The following is a 21,596-nucleotide window of genomic DNA, read 5'->3' as shown; positions in this document are numbered from 1 at the left end:
CGGTTTATTATGAACAAATAGCTTATCTTATTCTGTTTTGTACAACAACTCTGCAATAATATCATTTTCATTCCACTTATTTTTCACTTCTTGTGGTGTTGCATTATACAGTATATTGATCAGTGCAGTAGACACATCAGAAACGTTTCTATGTGTTTCAACGCAGCTAATGAACTGGCAACTGAGTGTTTGGGTTAGGGGCAGTTTCATTACATGCAGATAAATCGTCCACATACACTCAATGTTTCAAAAAAATAAACTTCATAAAATGCATAATTCATCACCAAAACCATCTATTTTACTATATCAAAAACAAAAAGTCAATCATGGCAAACAGGCTTTTTCTGAAGCCTTAACCTGAGTGAGCATACAGTGCATTGGCTTCAACCTTCCATACTGTTTGTTTTCACAACACTGGCCGTATATGATGTCATGATGTGCATCAACAACATAAATAAAGGATCAGCACATTTTTAAAGCCCTGTGAATGACCAGCAGTGTCTCAAGTCATACACATGAAGCACTTGAGCTGCCCGATGTCCCAAAAGCGACTGATTTAACACCGATCATAAGCTCATGTATTCAAGCTTAATTAAATGCTATTAGCACAAACCTCTTTTCATTTTTAACACAAGCGTCAAGCATTACAGCGTCCTCCAAAGTCAAGTTACTCCTCATGGGACCTACTACTGCAGTTTCTATTTATACTGTATGTCTTTTGTAGCTGTGCAGGAGCACGGTCAAGCCTGAAGAAATGACTCAAATGGCGTTAGACGTACAACAATTAGTCGATTCATTAATTAGTAGATTGATGGAAAAATAATGCCTTGGTAGTATCAGAGCATTCCTTTTTTACCCACAAACATTTGGACTTTTCATGGCAGAAAGAGACCAGGTGGACGTCATAATGTTAACGATGGCTCAGTTCCAGCCATTAATCATCTTATTGGTAACACCTGTGCTGGACAAGTTCAAACGTCTCTGCTGTAAAAAGGTACATTAAACATTAGGTTAATCCCAATTTGGAATGCTTTTTATTACGCTAACGTGCGTCTTCCTCGCGCCTTTCCTCCGGACAGCATGAATGTGAGTAAGGCATGACAAGACGCAAGAATGGAGGAGCTGAACAATGTCAAAGGACTTTTATTCATTTTAATATAATTGTTTAAAGTAGCTGAGTATTAGTATCATTATTACAGTTTCCATATTTTTTATTTCGTCCTTCTAATAATTCTTCTAATCTAATAATCTTATGTATGGATCATGTGTTATTTGTCATAACTAAGGCATATATGTGTACTTACGCTATTACCTGCACAATAATATACCACTTAGCTGTGAGAGAACAATTGTATGTTGATTTTTTTGTCATGCGTGCGATACCAAAACATTTAGTAATTAACTGATTCCATATAATCCTATATTTTATTTAATCTTACCATGTTAGTGTGTCCCCTTTTACAACCTTTAGATCCTTTCACAGACACTACAGAGTAAGCGCTGAGCTAAACTGTGTGGAAAAAGAGTGATTGGTGTCCAGGAGAGAGGACGTGAGAAAGCACAAGTTAACGTAATGAAAAGCACCCTTGTTCTGCTCTCCTGCATCATTACTTCAAAGACTCAGCTTGCAAACCACTGCATTATGGGAAGTGTAGGATCCAGTATTTCAGTGTGTCAGCAGTTTCCCCAATTTTATGGAGGTTTAATACTATATGTTTAGAGTCCTCCAGATTCAGCTGCCCTTTTTAATGTGAAAAATTATGAGATCCTTCAGTCTATAGGGAAAGCTATTTTTGATCAGTTTCAGTTCATGCATTTGTCTTGAGTTAGTGTCTAAACTAGACTCTGGCGGACATGATTAAGATTCTTTCCCTATTGGTTTTTGTTTTCATTATGTAAAAAAAACATCACTAAACCCAACTCTATTTGAATAATTAATGATACTGCTGACTGGCAAAGTGACATGAAAGAAAGAAGATTTTGATGGACTAAATTGAATCTGGATCTGCGACCTCTTCTAGCAGAGAGAACCCTGTAAAAAAAATCCATTAAATCATAATAAGTTAAACTTTTCTTTGACACACTTCACTACCAGTTCTCATCTGAGAAAGAGCTCGAGCTGCCCGAGTCAGAGTCTGGGTCTGTCAACCCGTCGAAGTCCCAGTCTGCACTGGAGCCGCTGTCGTCATCCTCCTCTGTAGAGAAGCTGTGAGCTGAACGAAGGCATGCCGGATACACGCGTGTTGAAACACACACGGGCCCCAGCGTGGACACATACACTGCCATGACGTTCTTCCACGTGTCTCTAGCTTGGTCGTATTCGTGGATGAGGACCCTGTTTTTGTTGTGTTGCAGTAAAGTCTGAGTGAGGAGCAGCAGCTTGCTGTTGTGCTGGATCACCTGGTAATTCAAGGCTCGGCTGTCGATGGGAATGTCGCCCAGCCTCTTCCATTCCCCTTTGGCAGGGCTGTAGGCTTTCACCACAGGGATGTCACACACACACACGATCTGGTCCTGGAAGACACAGGCCTTGTGAAGCTTGTCTCTCCTCAGTGACCCACAGTGACGCCAGCGGTTCCTCTTGGGATCATAGCAAAGCATTCTCCTTTTGTTCACAACATACAGGTGGTCATTTAGTGCCACCACCTGCATTTTACCTAAAGAATGAGGCAGAGGAGCCACAAACGTCCACTGGTTCCTCTGCACGCTGTAGCACTCCACATCCTTCAGCCTGGCATCCGTCACTGGATTTCTCCCACCCAGAAGGTACACATGACCGTTTAGGTAGCCCATCCCAGAGTGTATCCTCCCTAGCGGCCTCTCTGCCAGCTCCTGCCAGCTGTTGAGCACAGGGTTGTACAGCCAAAAATGTTTAGAGAGGTGAGAGGCAAGGTACAAGTTGTTTTCAGGTGTGGCACAAGCGATTAAAGACTCCATGGTGGAGCGTTTGTAATCCTGACTGCTGAGATCTTCTAAAGGAGGAGCCATGAAATACAGATCCTCTGAGTAAGGATCACAGCACATTATGTTGTCGTTGGGTAGGCCGAAGAAGAGAATCATTTCTTTTGCACTCACACCTATTCTGTGTTTGGGTGCGTCCAGAGTTGCAGACACTCCGCAGGGGTCCTCTGCAGACCTTTCAAAGAAAGAGGCGAGGTATTTCTCAATTAAAGGCCTGGCCATTAGGCCCTCCAGGTAACACTTGTCCTTCTCTGTAAACAAGTTCCAGCGCACACACTTCAGCGCCTGTAATGCATCCTCCCTTTTCTGCGGTGCATTGGCCTCTATCCACTCCAGAGCCGCTGTACACACCTTCCTCTCACAGTCCACATCCAAAGTATTCAGAGACAACAGCTCCTTTAGCTGCACCAATTCGAGTTCACATAGCTCCCCTCCGTTACACACCTGGCTGAAGTTCCTGGCAATGAAATTTTCTGCATTCTCCTTTAATTCAGGGTTGGCATAGGTGTCTGCAAACTTCAGGATCCCCACACAGTTGGAGACGTCCAGCCTCCTTGTCATGAAACTGGAGCAAGCGTTCCTGATGTACTCGAGCTGAAGCATGTTAGCAGCTGCATACAGTTTCTGCACGTTGCTCTCTGTAATGGTCACTCTCCCTGTGTAGCAATAGTCGACGATGACGGACATAGACTCAGCGTCCACCCCGCGGATGACCACTCTCTCCTGCATGCTCTCGTTTAACCCCCCGGTGAACATGCTTTTGAAGTAGGGGCTGGCAGCTGCGAGGACGTTGCGGCTGCACAGGAAAAGTTGTTCAATGTCACCTCTGGTTGACTCTCCATTATGCTCCTCTTCACACTGAACTCCGATAGTGACGTCCCCGAGCAGCCGACAGTCATACATCAACTTCAACTCTTTTATCAACCCCCGAGCGTGATTCACGTCCTCCAATACCTCAGGACCACTGAAGCAACTCAGTGCCGAAGCCATTGCTGCTACTTCAGGGAGCAATTTTATGCTTTTCACGTCGGCGTAGGGTTCAAATAACTCGCTGTCATGCGTTTAACATTCTCGGTCTGTGAGCTGATAATGACACCTCCGTTTACAAGAGGAAAGCAAAAGTATGCTGTGAAAAATACATTACCAGCGATTTAACAGCTGAGCGGTCGCCTGTGTGTATGAAAGCCAACAGCTCTCGTTCCCCAAATGATAAAAATGAAGAGTTTGAAAAAGGCATACTCCATAAATTTTACCTCAAGAGTCGCTGTAACGGTAGTGTCAATTTTCTTTGATTTTTCTGACCAAAGCTGTCATGTTTTGAGTGTAGGAGACAGCCAGGGCTCTCGCAAAATAACGGTGTCAGTTGACCGGGGTAAGAACTTAATTTCCGGAAAAACATGCCAAAATAAAGCCCTGTACAATGTAAAAGTGTTAAACAGAATTCTCCTTTTTCATTCTATTTTCATTTAAAAAGGCTTTTGAATAATTTATATACAATTCCTCACATTTACCACTTAAAATACTTAAATAAGCATGTTTAAATTAGAACTTATAATCATGTTTTATCTTAATTTGAAGGCAAACTTTCCTGACTTCCGCTCTGGCTCCTTCTCGGTCACACAACCTTGCTAAGAAATCCGTCAATGTGATTGGTTTTTGAAACTGGGTCGAATTAGTTTGGTTGACCGGGAATTGCTTTAAAATTATTTACCGGTATGCATAATTGATAATATTAGAATTTTTTGCCCCATATTTTATTTTGTAGGCTAAGGATGTGTTACACATTTGAACTTTAAAATGAGACAGTAATAATTCTAATGATAATAATATCGATATCAATAATAATAATAATAATGATAATAATAATGAACAACAGTGAATAGATGTTAGTTCTGTATTGTTAATCAAGACAACAAGATGGGTCCAAAAATATGTCTTTCATCTTTATTGGCAAAGCTTTAATTTCATAGAAAACAATAGGTGGGTGTGTTTATATACATGGTCCATGTTTAACATTTGTGTTTCAGTGGCATTCAGTACACTTATTTCAGATTACCTATATTTGTAAACTGAGTACTTTGGACATGATCATTTCTACCCAGCTTTAAGTGTATTTACGGTTGAGGTCGTTGATCCTGCGCAGCGCATCCTTGTTTTGGATGGTCTTATGGACTGTGATTATGAAGGGGAAGGCAGAGGGCAGCTCGACCCTCTGGCTCAGCTTCTGGTGGCCCCAGTGGAGGCAGCGCAGCCTCTCAGCCAGGTCCCGTCTGCCTGCTCGCTCCAGCCCATCCTGCAGAACTTTGGTCTTATTGGGCATGTCCCACGACTTCTCATACCTGTGAGGAAAAAATGGTTTATAAAGTCCTGAACACCTATTTAAAACTGTCCAGAAGGCAGTTGTTTCAAAAGATCTATTCTTGACAGTGTTTTAAATCTGAGATCACTGGGACAGACATATAATCATCCTTATATTAATAATGTGCTGTTAATTCAAGAAACAACCGTGTGCACCATTTTGAAGTATTATGTGAGCATAGTGACAATTAAACTCAAAGCATCTGCAGTCAAGTTGCACACACATGTACACAAATATGCTGTGTACCAGCTTTCCAGCATGGTCCTAGCCTGGACGATCTTCTCCGTAGATTTGGTGTGGAAACGTCTTATTTCAGTTCTGCTGAAGCCGAGCTCAAACGCCAAAACCGTCCACTCAAAACCAAGCTGCCTGGAAATCTCCTGCAGTGTCTTCAGGTTAATTACAGCATCCTAAAATGATGTATTACATCAAATTAAGAGGCAAATGAATGAAGAATACTTGGAAGATACATTAAAGTAAAAATGAAAACAGTTTACCTCTTGGGCTTTGTTGGGCATTGTATCAAATTCCAAAAGATCAGCAGTGCAAGTCGCTGTTTTCATGAACCTAATTTAGCATAAAAACACAGTCAAAAATGCTTCTCTGCAAAGATATCTGCAATATGATAAACAATTACTGGCAGCGATGTCATTCACTTACCTGAAGGTACAGTATGCCAAAAGTGAGCGTGGTTGGAGTGTTACTGGGGAGACTCCTCATCAACATACTAATCTGTTAAACATTAGTCACTCCAGCTTCAGGGTCTCCTGTGGAGCTAACAGTTGTCAGGCTAAACCACCCACGCCTGCTACCAGGTAAACAACTGTGCTAAAATTAGAGTTGGACACACGCAGTTAATAATATATTGAGACAAATCAATATGACTTATTAGTTATTGAGCTTGGTTGCATGGAAATGTCCATTTGCAGAGTATGCAAGTGATTCATGCTGTTCTGTTTTAGTTGCATGTATTTTTTAGGTTTCACTTTGCTGGACGCATTTCGCCTTAAAGCCACCATTATGTTAATTGTTTTAATTAACACGGGCAATTAGAGTGGATGGTCTTAGGCTTCAAAATTTGAATGTGAGGCTACAAAAGAAACTTCAAATGAGTACATTAATAACTGACAAATTACAATAATAGCTTGTCACTGTGCACAGTGTCGTAACAATGCCATCAGCAGTTGATCATTAGCATCACTGACTCCTTGAACTATATTCAAGACGGACGGTAAAAATCACCAAATATTTTGAAAGGCTTTTATTCACTCTAAAAATTCACCTCCTCTTTAAATTCTTGTCGTCCGTACAAAGCATCATGTGCAATATCATTGCAGCGGTTATGTTTATCAAAGAACATTAAAAATCTCAGCTCGTATGTAAACGATGAAGAAAGGAAGGTAGCCAAAAGATAATGTGTGAACACTTACTTTGACAAATGTCATATTGTACTTAAGAAACAAATCAGGTCGTTTATTTTAAAGTGTTAATCATAAGTTTGATTAAAAGTGCTGCGAGGTCCAGCCAATAAATATAAGTGACATAAGTTACGCTATTTTCTAACAGGCACAGGATGTAACAAAATTCCAGGTTCAACTTCTTATCCGACACCACAGTCTGACAAATAAATGCAGAATTAGTCATATGAAATCATTCAAAGCATGTACAAAAGCGTGAGATTTTTCCCTTCATCTTTCAGCTGGAGAGAAATTTTCATCCTGTTGAATGAAAGCCTTAACTATCCACAACGACAAATCAAAAAACAACATATCAAAGGAGATCCAGTTCACATTAAACAGCTGATTATCAGAATATTGCCAGGTTGGTTCAAAGTGTGTCAGTCTGTGTAACAGCAGGTGTTAAGTTACAGATCCAGCCTGCTGGACCCATACTGTCCTCAGTCTCTTCTTCATCCTTTAGCGAAGAGTAGTGCCTCTTAGAAATGTTAACAGTCACTCTCTCTTGGGTCACAGCCCAAGACTGGCCCCATGCAGAGTTACCCTGTGCACCTCTTTAACTTCTTCTGGTTTTAGTAGCAGCCGTCTTTCCAGCTGCCGTCCCTCAGGGCGCTCAGGGCAGCCATGCTCTTTGGAGGAGTCAGCAAACTGCAGGAAGGAAGGAATAAAAATAAAAGACACATCATCCCATCAACTATCATAACCAGATTGATTTATTTAGCTTGTCCTTCCAAAGTAACTTCCCTGAGGAGAATCAGTGTAAATCTTTAAACACCAGCTCTGTGACAGATCATGCAAAAATCTCTTACCTGCGTGTAGGTTGGCTGATTTTGCTCGGGCGTGGAACTCCACTTGTCCCCACAAAGGAGGCAGGACGGGGAAGGGAGCTGCGAGGGATGGCCGCCTGGTTGACGCTGGCTTTTAGGGGCTGCGGTACCAAACTGCTGCTGCTGGGTTTGAGGGGCTGAGGCAGCGCAATACTGCTGGGGATGGAGTGTAGACTGATGGAGGTGGACATGGAGGTGGTGGTGGGGCCTTGCTGCACTGTGGGGCTCACGTAGGCTGTTGCTTTTAGAGGATTTCGAGGGGTGGTGGGGAAGTTCCCGACGCTTTGGACCCTCTGACTGAGCTGGCCTGGAGAAGGAACTGAAACACAGGTTAAAGTAAGACCAACATCAGAGACAGAAACGCCATCCTTTCAGATAACAGTGCTCTACATTCACTCATAAATAAAAATGAGCCGTGTATCACTGATTTATTCATAGAAGAGTCTTACTGGAGGACTGGAGTCGTGCGAGCCCATTGGATGAGTCAAAGCTCTGGCTGCTCCGGAGGGAGGAGATTGTTGGCAAGGAGGAGGGGCCGTGTGAGGGCGGGTTGATGGGGGAAGCCAGGCATGGAATACTGGGAACACTGGGCATGCTGGGAGCTCGGATCAGGTTGGGCATGCTTCTCCGTAGCTTGTCTATGCAACCATATCAACAAATCAAATCAGTGGTTTTCAGTAACATTTTAAACATTAAAGGAATGGTTTTACATCTTGAGGAGTACAAAGGGGGAATTAAAGAAAGATATAAAGTTCAAACTTGTGAGCTTTGGAGGTGCTTATCAGCAGATTTTGTTAGAACCAGGCTTGGTGTTTCCCTCTGTTACTAGTCTTTATCCTAGGCTAAGAGTACCAGCTTCTCAGGGTAGTTTAAAGGAGCAATCCGCCCCTAGAAAAAGCCACTCAAAGTCAGTCAAAGCTGGTGTTCTCTGTAAGCGATAGAAGCAATAATATTTGAAATTGGCGCCATAGCTGTAGAGAAAGTTGAACTTGGTTTCACCCATTCTATATTCCTACAAAACCCAGCATGCATTGCGTCCCTCCCTCTGAAAGGAACTGCCCAGCAAGAGACGTTAGAGTGAAATACTACCGTTTTCGCTGCAGGCAACGGCTCAGAGCGGAACAGAATCCGAAATACGAATATACCGGTGGATCGTCTGACAAATCTTCGGGTCTGCAGTCTACATTTCAAACCTGATGATTTTGAACGAGACATGACATCGGAGGCGGGCGTCCTAGATTGAGGAAATGTAGTTTAGCAAGCTCCCTGGCCTCCGCCATATGGTGCGTTTTACTTCGTCTGGCAAAGGTTTTCCAGGGCCCATTGGAGAAGTGGATAGCGTCCTCCAAAGGCACAGAGCGAAACTGCATTTTTTTCCTACCATAATGGAATTAGCTCCCAATAATAGCATGATAGGACTGAGGTTGAAAATCAGCAAACTGGCCCTTTAATATTTACTGTACAGACGTGAGTGGTACAAATCAAAGTAAATTTTTTTTATTTAACTCATAGCAAGTGACAGTCCTAATATGGAGAAAAAATTCCAATGCACTCCAAACTAAGGCATCTAAATCTATTTCTTTTACATCAGTAAGTCATGCAACTGATAGAAATAAGCAGACTGACACACTGACCCGAACTGAGGATGTTCGGTAAATCCTGTAACCGACAGCTCTCTCTAAATCCTTCTTGGCTCACACAGAAATTGTCTGGTCTGAAATTTTGGGACGTCTTGAATGTGGGTAATTCTGTCAAGATGCTTTCAGTCTGAATTGGGACATTCATATTAATCTCACCCACAGAATCCAAACCCTTGTAATCATGTTGTATGTTTTCGAGAGGAGAGGAGAAGGGCTTCATTACGGACTCACCTGTGCTGTTCCTGTACCCTGTGTGTGTTTCTGTGGTCAGGCTGGAGGGTCCCGAGTACTGTGAGAGTCCACTGAGAGAGAACTGAGGGGTGAGGGAGCTGCGTCTGCAGTCTCTGATACTGGAGAAGGTGTGGGAGTGGGGCAGGCTGCCCCGCTGCTGCATAGACCCTGTGCGGAAGAGCCGAGGCTGAGGAGGAGGGAGCTGGTCGTACACGTCGTCCTCCTCGTCCTCCTCCTCCAGATCCATCTCACTGCGCCTGAGGGTGTGCAGTGAGAAGCTGGAGCTGCGACGGCTGACTGTGGCTGAGGTAGAGGCGTAGTCCTGTCGGAGACCTGCAGGGGGACAGATCGATGCTTAAATCTGTGGAAGACATGAACCTGAGCCTCATATAGTATACGATACATTTCATTCTGGAGCCGCCTGTCATCCATTATTCAGGTGGTGAATCTGCAGTTCAGACTGATACAGGAAAGTGTTTTTTCTCTGAAATCTGATGCATAATTTATCAACACTTACATAGATATCACTGCAAGCTCAACTTTAAGTGTGCAAAGGTCAAACATCCATCTTCATATCTTAGTTTAGCCATACATCAGCCATATAAGTATTCAATGTCAGGCTTTTCAGCCCTGCCCCCCAACCCTGAACACCATAGGAGGTATAGATAACCGATAGAAAGGATGGATTACTGGATGTTTCTTACTTGTATTATTTTGGATCTTAAGAAAAAACTAAGCATACACTGTAGGTTACGTAATATATATAAAAACTATGCCAACAAAATTATGTAAACTAAAATGATGTTTTCAAGTATCAGATCACACTTACAAACACTGTTATGAAGGTGTTAAATATGAGAAATGCAAATGTGTCAGCTGTAAAAGACGCCTGCCAGCTAGCAGAGCTCCACTGAATCAAAATCTGTGTATGTAGAATCTATATAATCTTTAAATATGCAAATTTTTTTATATGCAATGTTTTGGTAACATAATTAAAACATTTTTATCATATAATTTCAGCATCCTTTGCACTCCTCATCATTGCACTATTGTCTCACGTAGTTTGTACATATTAGTTTAATATTTGATGTTTAAGGTAGGCTTGTGGATTTTAGTTTGATATCTAATAGGGATGCACTGATACCACTTTTTTCAGTACTTACATTTGGGTACCGATACGAGTACTTAATAAAATCATTACAGTTCTCATAATGACTTTAAAAGTTTCATTTTCATCAGATGTTCCTCACTACTCATCGTAGTTTTACGAGTACTTAAGCTCAAGCACCATCCGATACCCGATACTGGTATCGGTATATATTTAATGTTTACTGCTTGTACATAGAGAGGGAAGTTAAACCGGAGTCAAATTCCTTGTGTGTACACACCTGCCAATCAAGCTGATTCTGATCTGAGAAGAAACTTGCAATAAAACATCCATTTCCCAAGTTGTGACATTGTCTCCTTGCTAAACTCCAAATATATGTAAAAATGACTCATTTTGAACTTCTAGCATAAACATGATAATTTACTGGATTTAATGAGACTTGAGGTAACCAGGTAATCCTCCCAATCAGATTACACATCACATTTTTGACCATAAGTCAGTTGGATGTTCAGCTATCAGAGCAATATCATATAATTGGAATAACATCCATAACATAACAGCTTAATGGAGCGCTGCTTATGAGCTGGATCAGGCAGGCAACTCGAGCTGCGCTGATTTCTCACTTGACAATGGCGCCATTCTCCACAATCCGCTGACAAACACTTCCTCCCAATTCGGCGGTCTATTTAAGCTGCAACATTTCCGGTCTCTCCCTCTGCTCCGCTCATACTCTCCGGCTAAGGAGCTGCATGTAAAATTTCTGCATGTAAAATAAATCTGCGAGGAGTGATGAGGTCGGAGCTGAGACGCCAAACACAAGCTGAGTTCTGCTGCTGCAATAAACATTTCAAAAGATCTAATTTATTCATTTCATCTTCAACCTCCTGATCTAACAGTGTGTGTAAAGGAGGCCAACCATGATTCACAGCTCCATACGTAATATTACCGCAGATAAACTTCCTAACATTGTGATTTATCAACATTAATGCCGCGTAGTTTAAAGGCAAGTCAATTTCTCCCAATTTGCCAACATTATACAGATCAAACGTTTAATCTATAGATTAATGGATAAAGCAGATAATCGTTAGTAGCAGCCCTGGCCACATGCAGATTTGGTGTAATTGGACGATCAGTATTCTGCTCATGACTCTGACGTGTAAGGAGGAGCCAGGAATCGAGCACCAACATAACAGGTCCTGTTTCATGAGGGGTATATTTTATTTCCCTTCCCCCCCGTAACGCCTTAGAGGCATTCAAATACTCACTCTCCTCCTGAAGTCGTGCCATGACCTCCACGTCTGTCATGTCCTGCAGTTTGTAGCTCATAGAGATGGTGTCATCCTCTATCTCTGACACACCCACCTCACTGTCCAGGGAAGACTGGGGGCTGATGGCCGCATGCCGGCGACCCACGTCTATAAAACAAACAGAAGATCCTCATCACTCTCACCAAGATATGTCAATTTCTACAGCCAAGGGAAGCAGTTATTTGAACAAAGTGCATGTTATCTAAGTATTGAACGCACAGACAAGACATTTCTTCAATTGGTGTGTCGTGTAGTTAACTAATACAGATGGATGGTGACTCACGCAGGATGAAACCGCAGAAATAAATGACAGAGCAGAGAGGACATATTGTCAGGGAGGTCTTACTGTGGAGAGCGGAGTTGGATAGGAAGGTGGGTGCTCTGTCGCCGAGGCTGCAGCTGGGCCTGAGCGGGAGAGTCGGCGGGAGAAAAGACGGACTGGGGGACAGCAACGGGGCTTGGAGAGAAAGATAGAGGATATTTAATCATGATGATAACCAGGCTAACGTGCAAATCAAAGCTTAACCTTGATTCTCTGACATTTGTGTAAATATAAAATATGGATGAACAAGCTGAAGGTTTATTTTCCTGTAGGAGTTTGAGCTTGCTTCTGTCTCCATCTGTCGCAGAGTGCGACCTGATAATCCTTCCTTCTTAAGATTTTGCTGTAATCTGATTGTAAACTGCAAGTAACAGGTTGTTTAAGGATCTGGGTTATGGCAGCAACAGATGCTTTTGGCTCTGTGTTGTTATTACTTTGGATTTCAAATGGAGCAATGACTTACAGGTTAAAGAGTTTGAAAATGAGCAATGAAGATTGTTACATCTTTAGTTCAATAGCCTTAAAATGTTTGCCCAACCTGTAAGCTAATAAGTAACCTTCTTTGTACACTCCTGTTGTTTTGCTTTGATGTTAGATTTTGGGACGAGGGCAGCAGAAGCCTGAAGGTTACAGAAGTGAGTCCCCACACAGGCAGCTTTTCATCTAGTGAGGAAAATTAAATCTGCACGGTTCAGCAGCAACTGGTCAGACTGTGACTGTACTGGAAATGTTTCATGGTGTGACTGAGTGTTACTGAGTGATTGTGGAGAATTGCGCTCTAAAAATAAGACAGCAGTACCTTGGTTCAGTCTACATCTTTGTTAGTGACTCTGTGAGGCTGTGATCAGCCCAGCATTGCTCTGAGCTAAATGCTAACTTCAATATGCTAACATGCCCTTAATTAGCGCTGACTTGTAAGCATTTAGCGGCCAAATGTTGACCATGCTCATCATGATAAATGTTAGCATGTCGCTAATTTGCACTAAACACAAAGGCCTGTGGGATGGGAATATTATACCAAAGTTCATGGCAATTCATAGAAAAGTTGTGAAGAAATTTTACTTAAAGTAATAATCTCAAAGATTTTCAAATAACTGTTAAGTCACTATCTATTGCTGAATGAGGTAACATAATGGTGATTGAGCCTGTGGCCCACTGATGAAAGCCCACTGGGCGTCTGTGGCGACTTCTGCGGAAAAAATCACAAGTGGCGCCCAGTTAGTGACACGTTTTCCATCACCCAGCAGTGGTTGGTCTGTCAGAGAGGGTAGGCGGAGCTAAGCGGCTGCTTTTCCGGTCGATGATCGATGACTACAGATACAACTTCAAAAATAAGTGAAAATAAGTGAAAAAAAGAAACAAATTGGACGCTCAGATGAAGGAAGACAGTCTAAAAAGGAAAGCGACCGTCAGTGAGGAAAATAAAGGAACCAGAGCCAAATGGAGCGACACTGTTTGGATATCTGGGAAGTGTGCTCCCGCATTTAGCGTTTATCGTCATGGTGCCGCCAAAAACAACGAAACTGAGATCTTCGAGATTACCACTTTAAAACCGCTTGTGGGCAACTAAATGTTGCACAAAAGAAAAAGTCAAGAGTTCACCTAATTCAAAATTATGCATCCATTGACAACCATCCAAATTGCTCGTAGATGTGGAGATATTTTTGAGATTATAAAAAGATTTGATCTGCTCATGGCACCAGAGGAAGAAAAAAGGATCACCTAAGTCATTAAGACTTATCCTCTTGGGACCATGTATGTCCGAAGAATATTCAAGGCAATAAATCTAATATTTTTGGACATTTTGGTCTGAACTGAACCAAGCTTGGCTTCGATGCTACGCTAGGTAAAGATGATCATTACATGTCAAACAATTGAGAAAAACTGTTAAATGCTCATATAACAACAATAATAGGCAGCCATCTTCAGATATGTGATGTGCAGATAATCAATTTTAGCATTTATGGAATTAGCGTGTAGCTCTGTGAGGCAAATACTGAAACTTTGCCATCCGTAATCTCTGAAATATATAATCTATAATCCTCAAAGCCTATCAGAATACAGCAGGTCTGTGTTAGCAGGAGTGACATGCATGTGAAGCATATGTTTGTGTTACCTGGGGATTCGATTAGTGCAGCAGATTTAGAGTAAGGCAGGACGGGGCAGCTGAGGGTGGAGAGCCCCTCGATGCAGCTGTATGGACGGACGGAGGAGACTCCCCGCCTCCGCTTAACTGGACACGAGATGAAGGGAAGGATGTTAGTCCGATGGCTTTGCTAGTGACACACAGACACATTTATACACAACCACACACATACAGTACACCGTTTATATCTCCACACTCTGATCTGATGCTAATCTGCTTTTGACAGATCAGTATTGATGTTTTAAATGATTGGGTCACGGCTCGGGCAGCAGAGGCTGATACAGTAAGACAAGGTTTAGCTTACCGCCGCGGCTTATTGGGCTAAACTTTGTTTTTGGAGGGATCTCAGGATAAGCAGGGATTGAACATGTCGGCTTCATCCCATTCCCAAAATCAGAATTAGATTTACTACAGTCCACTTTGGGTGTTCAGGTTTCATATGTACTGCTTAAATTTGATTTTTCTGCTGTATTGATTTCATGTTAAAACACCATCAATACGTTTAATATGGAAGCCAGGATCTGACGTGCTTGCACTTATGTTTAGTGTTATCTCGAGATCATGACTACATTTTTTTGCTTGAGAAAAACTTTTTATCACAAGACAACAAGTTAATCAACCTTTAATTACAATAAACAACAGGTGGTTCAGTCAGTACATTAATAATGACAGTAATATGAAGGCTGAAATCAGGCATGATCATACGAACCAGAACCTTATTTTTGAGTTCTCTATGTAAAGATCTTAAAGACCCCCTCCAGTGAAAATCAAGTGTTTAACCTTGTTTCTCCGTGTGGTTTTTTTTCATGTGCTACAAGACATATCAGGGACAACATCAGCAGTCATCTCCATGGCTGCGCCTGTCTGCTTTTAAACTGCAGTGTACTAAGTACAGGCTGAACAGCACGTTTTCAGATTCGCAGGTTTGAGACGTCACAAACCTAAGGAGCCAATCCCGTTAATGGACGGGGTGACGCTATGCATATCATTATGTGCAACCTATGGCAACCAATGTTTGCGAACTCACTATTGACTACTAGCGTTAACGTTATTATTACTAATTACTATATTTCAAGCTAGCTAAGTTTCAGCAAGTTGCCACTAAACGATAGCAGAGACATGTTTTGTTTTCGTGTCGAAGGGGGTGGTTTCTTAATGATTTTATATGTCTTAAAACATGACTGGAGCTGGTCTTTAAGGAAGAAAATAAATGTTTTTTTCTCTTGATAAATTATCAAGTAATCTTGAGAAAGTAGCCTTTTGTTTTCTTAAGATGCAGACACATTATCACGAGAAAACAAGCCTTGGTATTGTGAGAAAAATGGCATTAAAAAATGATTGCAACCATGTCCATTCTGGGCTTCCATACTTTTAAAACACACATTGATTTTGGGTTGCAATGCTCTGTCAGTCAGCTCATATAACATCCTTATAATTGGCTTATGCAAAGCACATTACCTCCTACAACTTATAAGCTGTGAATAAAGTATGCCTTTTAAGAAAGTGTTTTTTTTCTTCAATAATTGCAGGCTAGCAGTGAGTAATTTTGGCTTTCAGAGACACGACTGACGTTAGATAATGTGTGTTCAGTTTGTAAACACTGAGTCCATCCCCTCTAATTGATAGTCAGAGAGGCACACACCTGACAAAGTGGAGCTTTTGGCATTCCCGACACAATTAGGCTCAACCACTACTGGATAAAACCAGCATTCACAGCAAGTTACACAAACAACAGCTAGTGCAGCTCTGAGACAAGGATGTATTCATGACCCAGAGGAGGAGAGCCAACCTTCACTGAATACGGCTTCAGAGGAAGAAGAGGACCTTGAACCCACACACTAATGAACATCCAAACAAACACTAACAAATACGCACAGTTTGGACACAAGACACCCACAACACGAGGATAATTGATCTCAGAATGCTCTTTTGCAATTTCAAAATCAAAGCAAACACACAGACACATGCACACTGTATATTCCCAATGCATGCAGCAGCACAAGAGCCTCTTGTGAAGGCGAGTTTGAGCGAGTGCTGGTCAATTCTGCCTCAGAAACCAACTTACTATAAGCACGGTTTCCATGGCAACCATATCCCCGTCCGTGCACGAGTGTAGAAAACTGTGATACACAAAATCTAAAAGTGGGTCTGGCAGCAAACGTGACTCAGTTGCACACTGGTTGGGAAGGGGGTTTTGTAGTATCCTGGTTGTGTGTAAGCGCATATTAGCATCATATCCTTGTTTTAGAAATCCTGTACAAACACTGTAAATGTTCCATTAGCTTCAAGACTCATAGCCAGGACACCAGTGAGCATAAGTATACTGTGTAAAAGCCATTTCCTAAAGAGAGGTCCGTGTAAATACACCAAGTTGTGCTGGTGTGTCACCTTTGCGCTGTGATCAATAAATGATGTATCAGGTGTCCGGTGTTGCAGGATGGACAGGCAGTTTTTTGCTACTATTAAGTATCATTACAAATGCTAGATTTATTGTGAACTTTGCTGACTACTGTAATTTACTCTTGTGCAGACAAGATCATTGGACTTTGAGCAGTACATGTACAACTTAACGCTAGACCAAGGAATGATGCACGGTACGTTGTTTTACTTTTCAGGCTAAGATGCTACAGTTTTTGAGGAAGCTATATAATAACATAAAGAAATACACTTATTTGCTGTCCTGTGCAGAGTTATGAGATAAGATAAATGCTACTTTTATGTCTGTCTGTTCCAAATAAATCTAGAGCTAGCAGCCAGGTAGCTTAGCTTAGCATAAAGACATGAAGCAGGTGAAAAAAGCTAGTCTGGCTCTTTCAGACAGCAGCAAAATCCACCAACCAGCACTTGTAAAGCTACAAAACCCAAAAGGTAAAGACTATTTGTGGCTTTAAGGGGATGACTACTGGTTAATAAACTTTCTAATAAAGTTTCCAGTGTTTATCCTAAGCTAAGCTAACCAACTGCAGGCTCCGGCTAGGTTGTGATTGAAGTATGAAAAAGACACAATCTTCACACCACTAATTTGAAGCTAAAAACACTTCAGTGTAGAACCATGTTTTTGCTGCAGTATAATGGTGATTCTTCTACAACAGCTTTATAATCCTCTCTGTACTGCTTTCCCACTTAACACGGTGTAATGCTATCCAACAGCACAGCATGAGTTCCTCCAAATGGAATCGTGTTTTAATAACAGCCGAGTAACAAATCCTTTAAACTAATCTTCACCGTCCTCTGGAGATGGTGATAGGTGTAAATGGGAGTCCTTCCAACTCTGCTACCACAGACAGAAAATCACTCTGTGGGAAGCTTGCTGAGGTACTTAAAAACCCATAAATTTAATGAGAGCGAGTTAAACGGTCAAATGGTTAGTAACAACTGAGCTGGGTGCAGAGAAACGCTCCCACGGCTCAGAAACTGCTGCTGAAATCCCGTTGCACGTGGAGACATTTTGTGGGCGAAGTGTGTCACGGCTTATGATCACATGTCAGCAGCCAGAGGGACAGATGTCCAGATGTGGAAGCAGATGAAGGCTGTTAATCTGAGAGTAGTAAATACACTGTACCTTGGTCCAGTCTGTGACAGAGGGTCATCTTGGCCAGCTCCACCTCAGGCCCCGGGTGGTCCAGTACCTGCCTGCACCACTGGAGAGGGCTGAGGAAACTCTCACCCTGCAGCCTGGCTTTAGCGCTCACGTACAACCTGGAGTGCATAACACAACCCACAGTTAAGTCCTGACACCTTCACAATGTAGCCACTTCACCATATTCCCTCTGTAGCCATTTCCAGTCAGGATGAGAAGCTATTAAATTGCTATGTTCCAGTTTTACACCTATACATTCGATTTTACCACTTTGTGATTGTTAAGCAACTGAAAAATCTGTGGAAAATCAAATTCCATTGTCTTTTCTGGCCATATCTTAAGTTAAACCAACATATTTAATGACTTAACTTCTGCTAACAGCTAACCACTTCCTTGGCAACACTGCCGTTTGACACTGTTACACTACACAATAGGAAAGGCGTAAATTCCAAGCTAACGGTAATGTTAGTTAGCTAACCGTAAAGGTAGCTAGATACAGTTATGTTAGCTATCTAATGTTATGACTTACCTACTGCAAGACAACAGCTAAAGTAAGCATTCAACCATTTCCTTGGCAACACTGGCGTTTGATACTGTCACACTACACAATAAGAAAGGCTTATATACCTAGCTAATGGTAATGTTAGCTAGCTAACCATAAAGATAGCTGGATAACAGTTATGTTAGCTATACAATGTTATGACTTAGCTACTGCAAGACAAAAGCTACAGTTAGCATTCAATCACTTCCTTGGCAACACAGGCGTTTGATATTGTTACACTATACAATAGGAAAGGTGTAAATTCCAAGCTAACGGTAATGTTAGTTAGCTAACTATAAAGATAGCTAGATAACAGTCATGTTAGCTATCTAATGTTATGAGTTAGCTACTGCAAGACAACAGCTACAGTTAGCATTCAACCACTTCCTTGGCAATACTGCTGTTTGACATTGTTACACTTTACAAAAGGAAAGGCGTAAATCCCTAGCTAATGGTAATGTTAGCTTAAAGTTGGTTGAATGCTAAAGTCAGCTGCACGACTTAGCTATTTGTATCAAATGTGTTATCAAATATGCTTGAAATATGGCCTAATTTGTCCCTACTGATTTTCACTTTACTTTGCCTTTTCAGTTGCTAATTAATCAAGAAGCAATGTAATGATAAAAGCTGGTCAGATTTCCTACTTATGATTTGCAAACCTGTAATAATGCATAACACTATTACAGCTTTTGAGTATGACATCAAAGGTTAAATGGCTGTCGTGTGAATATCGTAAATTGTGTTATTTTACAATGCGTGTTGTACAGTGTTGCTTCTCTATATCTTTATAGATCTGTACGGCTGAGTTTTACAGGCGCAATATTTTTCACATGAGTGACCCAGACAGGTAAGGACATTCTCACTGCTTATAGTGCAGTGGGGGTTCATAAAATCAAGCTGCAGATACACAATAAAAGTTCAAAATTTCCACAAAAAGCAATTGCCATTTTGAAGGCAACAACATAAGCTATGAAACCAGCAGTGTACTATAAAAATTCAAGTGGCAAGTAACAGCTTCATTCAGTGCAGTGATGTATAGCATGTGAGTACGTGCTGAGGGTTAGTGATGGTACCTCTTCTTATCATGGGAGACAGACACGTGTAGCAGGGAAAAGCTTAGTCAATTAATAGACAAAACAATCTGCAGAAGATTAATAAGCCACATTTGGATAGTCGATTTTTAGGTTTGGTGATCTTCCAACTAAAAAAGCCAAATATTCTCTGGATACAGCTTCTAATTTTTGAGGATTTGCTACCATATAAATTTGGGGTTTTGGTCTGTTGGTCATCTAAACTGTGACTTCGAAGAAGTCTTCTTGGACATTTTATGAACCAAATTAATCAAGGAAATAACCTAAAGTCAACTAAATATAATTTGTGATTGCAGCCCAAGATATGTGTACAGCAGCGAGACAAAAAAACCCAACAAAATGGAGTTTATAAAGAGGTTCAAACAAGCTATCTGGTTCTGAATTCTGCTTATAAGGACACAATTATAAAATACACTAATAAAGCAAATATAAAGGTGTGTATGCTACAATGCTGTTATCTCTAAAGATCAACCCAACTACAGGTTGATGTGTCACTTCTTTGTCCAAGTAGACAAATATGAAACAAGCAGCGCTGACCTCTTACTTTGCATGTGGGCCATGGTGTTACACTGACCCAGGGTCAATTAGCTATGTGAAATGGAGAGATGATATACCGACACTGCATTCCGATGTGTGCTACATTTTCCGCATCATCACTTCAGATACATAAAGCTGGAGACGGTTCAGTAGTCAGCATGTCAGTGTGAGCTACCTAAGTCAGCAGATACAAAGCTTCAAAGTAGTTCAGCCTGGGGCTAAACACTATACACTAAGCCGAGCTGTTTGATCACAGGCTCAAGGGGGTCATTGTTTCTAATTTCATCTCAGTGCTGTCTTTCGCTGAATAAATACCTATGCTGCATGCACAATGCATTCTGGGAAGCTTGTGTCAAATTTGTTTTTGTTCTTTTTTCCTCTCCTAGAAAGAGTCACAGAGTCTGTTTACAAGGTGTCTGCAAGTCTACACCAGCAGGAGAGGAATCAATAGTGAAATCAATAATGGGATACATGGTAGGGTAGAATTTCACATCATGTCACAAAACTGTGGCTAATTGCAATCCAGTGGTTTAAGAGGCATCCATTAGGGTCAGGATAACACAATAGTCAGATAATGATGCTGTAAATCCACACATATGTAGCTACAGTGAAGTGGTTGATATAAACAGAGTAGTTACCAGCTATCAGGCTCTCCTATAGGGAGCACGATGTTCAGGTCCAAAATATCAACCTCATCCAAAACAGTTGTTTCTCCATCGGCGCCGCTGTCCTCCCCAGCCGCGTCAGGAGACGACGAGCTGGGCTGAAAATAGGCGAACGGCTCCTCCAGTGAACCCCTGGGTCCGGCGGGGGCACACGGATGCGACTGTGTTGGACTTGAAATGTCATATTTACTGGAGAAATTGTCACTCGGACACGACGTACCAACGTGCAGACACGACAACGAGGTCTGGAGATGAGGGCCGACGGAGCAATTGTTTACAGCGTTAGCTCTAGTCCGCAATTGTTCGTTTTGCTTCTCCAATTTTCGGACCAATTCCTGAAGCTTTAACACCTCCAGCTCCGCGTTCGTGATTTTATTGTTGCCATTGACGTCTGCCATCATCTGGGGGTTCAACACCTCTGCTTCCATTTGGTAAAAAGCACATTGAGAGGGGCAAATAAGCACGGCCTGCCTGCAGAGGGTCCTATTCAATTCAGAGAGGGTGTCCAGATTCCCCCGTTTAGAGCTGCTACACACGCTCACACACTCACAGATACACACACTGATGCTGCTGCTGCTTCTGGGATGATTGCACAGCCTTCATCTGATTGGTCAGCAGCATGGAGTCCAACTCCCATCACACCACTGCTGAGGAAGTATTAATTATGGACTCTTTTAACGCACACATTAGTGCCCATAAAAAGTGTATGTTTCTTTGACGTTTTTAAAGCTCCTGTGAGGAGTTTTTTGCTGGTTATGAAACAGACTGAAATTAATTGTGATTACTTTAAATGACCTATAAAAGCAAAGCAGACCATCAGCGGC

The 21,596-nt window shown here is 41.7% G+C and overlaps 3 protein-coding genes across 4 annotated transcripts; all 3 read right to left on the bottom strand.

Moving 5' to 3' along the window:
* Nucleotides 1-526: 526 nt before the first annotated feature.
* kbtbd7 (kelch repeat and BTB (POZ) domain containing 7) lies at nucleotides 527-4,316 on the bottom strand. Its single transcript, XM_069663215.1, has one exon. It carries the CDS (start codon nucleotides 3,949-3,951, stop codon nucleotides 2,089-2,091), a length of 1,863 nt encoding a protein of 620 aa, XP_069519316.1. The 5' UTR covers nucleotides 3,952-4,316; the 3' UTR covers nucleotides 527-2,088.
* A 738-nt stretch (nucleotides 4,317-5,054) lies between these two features.
* Nucleotides 5,055-6,274, bottom strand: LOC138592887 (p53-induced death domain-containing protein 1). 2 transcript variants are annotated; one of them, XM_069663784.1, is made up of 4 exons: nucleotides 5,981-6,274; nucleotides 5,818-5,887; nucleotides 5,567-5,730; nucleotides 5,055-5,300 (listed from the first exon to the last, which is right to left on the bottom strand). In XM_069663784.1, the coding sequence occupies exons 2-4, from the start codon at nucleotides 5,881-5,883 to the stop codon at nucleotides 5,066-5,068; spliced, it is 465 nt and encodes a 154-aa protein (XP_069519885.1). In that variant the 5' UTR covers nucleotides 5,884-5,887; nucleotides 5,981-6,274; the 3' UTR covers nucleotides 5,055-5,065. The 2 variants fall into 2 exon arrangements, with proteins under 2 accessions (XP_069519885.1, XP_069519884.1); XM_069663783.1 differs by having other exon boundaries at nucleotides 5,818-6,274.
* A 300-nt stretch (nucleotides 6,275-6,574) lies between these two features.
* Nucleotides 6,575-21,251, bottom strand: slain1a (SLAIN motif family, member 1a). Its single transcript, XM_069663038.1, has 9 exons — nucleotides 20,746-21,251; nucleotides 17,921-18,057; nucleotides 14,329-14,445; nucleotides 12,237-12,347; nucleotides 11,849-11,998; nucleotides 9,476-9,808; nucleotides 8,054-8,242; nucleotides 7,587-7,923; nucleotides 6,575-7,425 (listed from the first exon to the last, which is right to left on the bottom strand). Exons 1-9 carry the CDS (start codon nucleotides 21,198-21,200, stop codon nucleotides 7,350-7,352), a joined length of 1,905 nt encoding a protein of 634 aa, XP_069519139.1. The 5' UTR covers nucleotides 21,201-21,251; the 3' UTR covers nucleotides 6,575-7,349.
* Between the last annotated feature and the right edge of the window lie 345 nt (nucleotides 21,252-21,596).

The sequence above is a fragment of the Semicossyphus pulcher genome, unplaced genomic scaffold (assembly GCF_022749685.1).
Source record: "Semicossyphus pulcher isolate SPU_LCO1_2020_fin unplaced genomic scaffold, fSemPul1.0.p SCAF_15, whole genome shotgun sequence".
In the NCBI taxonomy this organism is placed as follows: Eukaryota; Metazoa; Chordata; class Actinopteri; order Labriformes; family Labridae; genus Semicossyphus; species Semicossyphus pulcher.
The sequence above is the reverse complement of the archived record's forward strand: the minus strand, read 5'-3'. Positions and strand labels throughout refer to the sequence as shown.